Source organism: Piliocolobus tephrosceles, chromosome 15 (genome assembly GCF_002776525.5).
Source record: "Piliocolobus tephrosceles isolate RC106 chromosome 15, ASM277652v3, whole genome shotgun sequence".
NCBI classification, from domain to species: Eukaryota; Metazoa; Chordata; class Mammalia; order Primates; family Cercopithecidae; genus Piliocolobus; species Piliocolobus tephrosceles.
In genome coordinates this window covers 92849245-92856448 of record NC_045448.1, presented here as the reverse complement: position 1 = coordinate 92856448, position 7204 = coordinate 92849245, and the positions used below count along the sequence as shown (strand labels likewise).

The 7204-nt window shown below is 50.5% G+C and overlaps 1 protein-coding gene across 2 annotated transcripts; it reads right to left on the bottom strand.

Annotated features, from left to right (window-relative positions):
- Positions 1–854: 854 nt before the first annotated feature.
- IL1RN (interleukin 1 receptor antagonist) lies at positions 855–6679 on the bottom strand. Of its 2 annotated transcripts, XM_023194936.2 has the most exons (5): positions 6577–6679; positions 6387–6438; positions 4472–4560; positions 3238–3350; positions 855–1741 (listed from the first exon to the last, which is right to left on the bottom strand). In XM_023194936.2, the coding sequence occupies exons 2-5, from the start codon at positions 6398–6400 to the stop codon at positions 1526–1528; spliced, it is 432 nt and encodes a 143-aa protein (XP_023050704.1). In that variant the 5' UTR covers positions 6401–6438; positions 6577–6679; the 3' UTR covers positions 855–1525. The 2 variants fall into 2 exon arrangements, with proteins under 2 accessions (XP_023050704.1, XP_023050703.1); XM_023194935.2 differs by lacking the exon at positions 6577–6679 and having other exon boundaries at positions 6387–6570.
- Positions 6680–7204: the final 525 nt, after the last annotated feature.

The window sequence follows — 7204 nt, the reverse complement described above, 5'->3', positions numbered from 1 at the left end:
GGGGTGAGAAAGACACGTTGGTCTTTCCATTTCCCCAGCACGCTATACTCAAAGCCTGTCAAGCCCAAGGACATAGTCAACAATATAGGCGTTTTCAATATTTTATTGTAAAACAGAGCTGAAGTGACAGGAAGTAGGGATCTCTGCAGCCAATGTATACAGCACTCATTCGCTGAGTACCTGCCGAGCCAGGCTAGGTGCTCGGCCCTGCGTATCCGAGTCTTTTTTCCTGCTCTGCAGAGCTCCCAGCCTGGTGGGGGAGACAGGCAGAGGCACAGTCATCTTTCACACAAGTCTCCAAGTGCCAGAAACTCTACAATGTCAAGGAGCAATTCATTCCTTCAGCAGAGGAGGAAAGAATCCCCAGGAGCCACGTTTGCTCGGAGCCTTAGGAGCTGAGAAACTTCTGATAGGAGGTAAAGTACTGCAGGCAGCTGTAAAAAATCTGGAGTGGAGATGGAGCTCGGAGCCTGGGCAGCAGCGCCTGGACAGAGGAGTCCAGATTATGGAAGTGTTTTAAAAGGAAAAAATAGGCCGGGCGCGGTGGCTCAAGCCTGTAATCCCAGCACTTTGGGAGGCCGAGACGGGCGGATCACGAGGTCAGGAGATCGAGACCATTCTGGCTAACACGGTGAAACCCCGTCTCTACTAAAAATACAAAAACTAGCTGGGCGAGGTGGCGGGCGCCTGTAGTCTCAGCTACTCGGGAGGCTGAGGCAGGACAATGGCATAAACCCAGGAGGCAGAGCTTGCAGTGAGCTGATATCCGGCCACTGAACTCCAGTCCAGGCGACAGAGCAAGACTCTGCCTCAAAAAAAAAAAAAAAAAAAGGAAAAAATAAAATTATGGGGCCAACATAATACCATAACTTTTAATTTTTACAAATTGGGACATCACAAAAAACAAGAAAAAAAAAGGGAAAGCTACCATTTACTTTCACCATCATTTCACAAATGCAGGAATATTTTCAGCCCCCAGCCTCTCCCAAAAGAACGTAATCTCCAAATGAAGTGCTCTCCTTCATGTGGACTAAAAAAAAAAAAAAAAATCAGGAAATCCTTAATTTTCATTTTCCACAAACTCTTAAAAACCTTCCTCAGGGACTGGCATTTGTTTGTAAAACAGGGTGTGGGAGCCACTTGGTGGGGGGTCATCAAGGGGCCTGATGTATCTGGGGCATGGGAACGTGGAATGAGGGAGGAGGAGGCAGTGGGGAGAGGAGAGCAGGCTGGGCAGGTGGTCGGGGTTTGATCCCGAATGCAGAGGCGACATGGAAGGGCTTTGCGCAGGGGCTGCTGTGCTCTGATTCACACATTAGAAAGATCATTCTGGAGGCAGCGTGGAGGTTGGTCAGTTGAAGAGGAGGCAGAGTCCTGTGACCAGGTTCTTGTGACTCCTTCTGAGGATCCACCCCTCAATGGCTGGTCCTCAGTGTCCCCATAGCCGGGAGCCCTGGGGCAGGGGGACTGGTAGTCCCTGCAGTCCTTGCCATGCCAGAATGGGAACAGGCAGGCCTGGGCAGTACTACTCATCCTCCTGGAAGTAGAATTTGGTGACCATGACACCCTCGTCGGGCATATTGGTGAGGCTGACGGGCTGGTCTGCTTCCATCGCTGTGCAGAGGAACCAGCCCGGGCAGGCGGCAGACTCGAAACTGGTGGTGGGGCCGCTGTCTGAGCGGACGAAGGCAAAGCGCTTGTCCTGTTTTCTGTTCTTGCTCAGGTCAGTGATGTTAACTGCCTGGAAATCAGAAGATGGGTAGGTGAGAGCTGAGGCCTCGGAAGTCCTGTGCTGCCTCCCTCTCTACTCCACACCATGACATGGCCCTCTGGACAGCCCGGAGTTAGTACAGGGGAAATGCTGTACCCTAAAAGCCCCCAGGTGCTCCTGTCTACCACTCTGTGGGACTCTGGGACCCAGGTTTATTTCTTTCTTTATTTATTTTCCCCAGACGGAGTCTTGCTCTGTCACCCAGGCTGGAGTGCAGTAGCGCAATCTCGGCTCACTGCAACCTCCACCTCCTGGGTTCGATTCTCCTGCCTCATCCTCCTGAGTAGCTGGGATTACAGGCATGCACCACCACACCCGTCTAATGTTTTGTGTTTTTAGTAGAGACAGGGTTTCACCATGTTAGCCAGGCTGGTCTCAAACTCCTGACCTCGTGATCTGCCCACCTCGGCCTCTCAAAATGCTGGGATTACAGGCGTGAGCCACTGCACCTGGCCTGGTCCAGGTTTTTAGGACAGCAAAGACACAAAGAGGCTGTCCCACTGTCACACTTTGATTTTGGGAAATCTGGCCACTCTGGCCTCGGACCAGTAAGTCTGATAAATGCACAGCACCATCAGCAGAAGCCAAGGCCTGTAGAGCTGGTGTTCCGTCAGGGTTTGAGCTCTGAGGAGACAAGGTGGTGGTGTGTTCCATGCAACGTCCTAGCCATCCCCACTCCTCACAGAACAGGCAGTCACCCTCCAGAACACTGTCCCTGTCTACTGGTAAGGGATGTGACAGTGCCACAGTATGGCCACTCACATTGAGGTTAAGGTTGCATCCAGCCCCTGAGACAAAGCCATGTTTTCCCAGGGCTGGGAAACCCACTAACATTACATGAGATCAAGGAGCACAGGGCTCTGGGTGGGGCACCAGCTAATCAATGTGAGTCGATAAGGATTGGAAGAGAAAGGTCCTGAGGATGGGCTTTGCTAGAAGAGGGCAGGTCCGAATGGGTTGGTGGCCTTTGAGCAAGGGAGTAGCACACAGAGATTCGGGTCCTGTGGGAGACCGTTAGAGTGGTGGCCCCCAGTGACTGTGCCTCCTGGTGTTCACATTCCTATGCAGTCCCCTCTCACAAGGGGCTAGACTTAGCCACGTGAGTGGCTTTGGCCAATAGGATGATATACGCAGAAGTTATAATAAGCACCTGCATGTTGAGACTTGTCTTTTTGGAATAATCCCTTTTGAAGTCAGCCACCATGCTGTAAGGAAGCTCAAACTGACTCTTAAACACTGAGAGATCACAGGGAAAGAGAGCCTGGAGGATGAGGCACTATCTCAGATGCCCAGAGCAAGCCAGGCACTCTGCTGAATGCAACTGCCAAAGTGAGCCCAGCATGTTCCACTACGTAGAACAGAACTACCCAGCTAATCCTGTTCAACCCGTAGAATCATAAGAACAAATTTTGGTTTTTTAAGCCACTGGGTTTTGGGGTGATTTGATATCCAAAACAGGTTTTTACCTCCAGCTGGAGTCTGGTCTCATCACCAGACTTGACACAGGACAGGCACATCTTCCCTCCATGGATTCCCAAGAACAGAGCATGGGGCTCAATGGGTACCACATCTATCTTTTCTGGGGAAGAGCAGAGGGGAGGGTCAGGTTAATAGAAGAGGAGGCAGCAATAATGAAGAGACCCTGGGTATTTTCTGTCTCCCCTGGTCCCACAAAACTAAAATCCTAAGGTCAGAAGGGCAGAGAGGTCTCATCTTCCTGGTCTGCATCTAAACAGAAGATTAAACCAAGCACACTATCCAGTTACTCCTAGAGGCCTGAGTCTCCTGGATGTTGTTCCACATGATTTCCATCTTTCCCTCACTTTCCCCAGGATACCTGTGCTCCAGGTCAATAGGTGTGTTGCTGAGGGGCAGGGAAAATGGCACAAGGCCATGAGTGGGGCTCCACAGCAGCCTGGGGGTCTCTGAACCTCCTCTTTCCCTAAAAGGCCTCCATGCTCTCACATAGCAACAAAAATCTCAGCCTCCTTGTGCTTCAGTGTGTTCATTAGGAGAACTACTAGGACAGGAAACGTGGGTCTCATCCACTTTCAGAGTGAGGCAGGGGAGACAGAACGAGGGAATAGGGTAGGTGGGAAGGTGGAGGCAATACCATCCTACAACACCGAACAGGGGAGTGAAAACATCCTAGAAGGCTGGAACTAAAAGAATCGAACATCCTGTCGTCCAGCTGACATCATCCCACTGAAGGGAAAGTTGAGGAACAGAGTGGGTGAAGCTTCTTCAAGTTCATCCATCTTGTTTAATACATGGACCAGAATATGGCTGAGTATGGTGTCCAGGAATAAGAGACATAGCCCAGCCTTATACATGGTGGATTAATTTGGGATTGAGTTAGGGTTTAAACAACATAGGAACATGGAGGCTTAATAGGCACTGGAGGAAGGGAATGGTTAACCTTGCCTTCTGGTATTTGCCCTTCCCAGCTGTGGCCCTGGGACCGCTGTGCCTATAGTCACTGACTCCTGACCTATACTCTACCTCTCCATGCCCTCTTCAGGCTGCCCTCATATGTGCCCTTTAGTAGCCAGGCCCTCCCAGCTTCAAACTTGAGTACAAAGACCCAATAAGGATGAGGACGTTGCACCTAGGGTTTGTGCAGGCAGGCCATGCTGCTGCAGACAGAGGGGCAAGGTGACCCAGTGCCCACACACATTGGCTTTCCTGGCAAGCACTCACCTTCTAAATTGACATTTGGTCCTTGCAAGTATCCAGCAACGAGTTGGTTGTTCCTCAGGTAGAAGGTCTTCTGGTTAACATCCCAGATTCTGAAAAGGAAAAGGACTCAGCTGTAGTGCACAGCTGCCATAGGCCCAGCCTTGTGCTCAGCACCTTCCTGTGTCCCCCAGAACTTGTCAAATTTGCATCCAGCTCTTCCCGGGGTATGGTATATTAGTATGCATGGATGAGAAGACTGAGGCTGACACTGGTTAAGAGGCAGGCCCAACCCTCACAGCTGGTGAGCAGTGAGCCCACATTTGACTCCCCTCCTCACTTGCTTCCCATCTTAGATTCCCAGGGCAGGCACTTCTGTTTCAGCAAAGCACACTGCAGAGCAGCAACATCCAAACAAACTTTCTGGGATGCAAAAATGTTCTATAGCTGCACTGCCCAATAGGGTGGCTGCTAACCACGTGTGGCTGTTGAGCTCTTGAAATGTGAATAGTGTGACCAAGGGTCTTGATTTTAAATTTTCTTCTCTTTTCATTCAATTAAGTATACATTTAAATAGCCACCTGAGACTAGTGGCTACCACAGCACCTAGTTAGAAGTTTCAAGAGACAGAACACCTTGCAGCTAACTCGCTCTGAGCCTTAGACCAGGAAGGTCTGTCCCTAGAGCCTTTCCTCCATTAGCTGGTGACCTGCTCAGAGTCCTGCAGGAGCAGCTGCCCTTGGGAACAAGCAGGCTTCCTCTCTACCTCAGCCAGTGACTTGCTTCTGGGTCTCAATCCTTTCTTCTTGGTAAAGAGCCTCTCTGGTTGAGAGCAGGACTCAAAGCTGTGAGATGTAATAAACAGAGCCCCAGCCAGCATGTCCTGGGACCTGGGCCTCATATCCTCACCTGTGAAGTGTGGCTAACTCTACCCACCTCATCAGGTGGCTCTGAAGAGCCCACACGCTCGAAGAGGGGTGGCCGGGCAAACCAAAGTGCTTTGCATATGGCAGCATTGGCCTGTTAGTGATTATCCTAGTTTCTAGATTTAGCCTCAATCTGGAGGGATTAGACATTGCCTGCTGGGGCTTCCAGGGGGATCTCCTGGAGCTTCTAGGTGATCAAAGCAGGCAGAGGCAACCTGGGGAAGCAGACAGTCCCCATATCTGGAAGGGAGAGACTTGGCACTCATACACCCACAGAACCTGACTTGCAGCCTCAACCCAGACAAACATGAAGGTCAGATTGGGGAAGAAGTCACCCCAACATGATTTCACTGCTGGAATGTCACGCGGCAGCGGGCATGCACAAGCAGTCCTGTCATTTCTATCAGCATCACATCTTTACAATAGTGATGATCTCACAAAGCCCTGATTCCATTTTCAAATCACAATGATTTTCAGGCATTTTACAATGCACAGAATCCTGTTATGCTGTCATCTGTGCATTTAATTTTCACAACAACCCTGTAAGGCACACAAGGAATTATCGTGAATCTCAGGTCACAGATGTCACAGATGGGGAAACCAAGGCCCCTGGAGAGTGGGACCCTCTGACGTGTCAGCACAGACAGGCATTGCTCGTATCAGTCTGAGCCTTCGGGCTGTGCCCTGGTGCCCCTCTCTGCTTCTCTGTCAGCACATTCAGCTGGGCCTGAATCTCAGCCGCACTCCTTGGCATGCATCTATTACTCACTGGGTTGCTGAGTCTCTGGGAAAGTAAGACAGCCCTCCGGTCGTACCATCCACATCTGCGATATTTTGAAATACAAGTCCTGAAGCCCACGCATGTAACAGCCTCTTTCTTGAATAATGGACATCCTCTCCAGCCCAAACCCAGTTCTCAGGCCCTGTGGGGCCTGGCAGCCCCCAGTAGCTGTGATATGTTTCCAGTCTCCAGCTGATTCACCCTCACCTCCTCCTCCTGGGGGTAGCCTTACCTGAAGGCTTGCATCTTGCTGGGTTTTCTCCCAGAGGGCCGGCCGACCGTCTCTGAATGGAACAGGAAGAGGAGGAGACAGATTAGGTGACTGCCGAGGCCCCTGCAGATTTCCATTCTGTGACTGCAGCAAAGCAGTGGACTGCCATTGCGGGCCCAGAATTGCGGTTTATAAAGAAATAGTCACTCACCCAAGCTAGGCGTCTGCCACCCTGCCCCACTCTGAGAAGCGGAAATACCCTCCTCACATTTCCAAAAAGAGAAACCCTTGCTGTTGTCACTTTCAGCCCTGCTAAGTGTCGCAATGGAGTGTTGTAACTGATTCCCTCCCCTTTTTCCCCTGTGCAATTTCCCCAAAATTGAGATTTCTATTTCCCCTTCATTGAGTTCCTGGGAAGGAACAATGGAAACCAAACTCCTTACTGTGCCTGACAGGTACCCGGAGTCTGTTTGTTGACTTTTTAAAAAACAGATTTGAGCAGAAAGGCCCTTTTTTCATAATAAAATGAAAGGGCTCCCTGCCTGCACATGGGGCAGTCTCATGTCACTTTGTGTTCTTTAAAGGATGGACAGCCTTGGACTCCAGACCATAGATTGGCAAACATTCTGTAAAGGACGAGAGAGTAAATATTTTAGGTTCTGTAGGCCACGATTACTCAGCTCAGCTGTCTGTTTCACAAAAGGACATTGGCAATCCATAAAGCAACAAGCCTAGCTGTGTTCCAGTACAACTGTATTTGCAAAAGCAGGGGATGGACCGGATTGGGCCTGCATCTGCTGACCCCTGATGTAAAGTGAGTCCTTCTGAGAGGTGCTTTA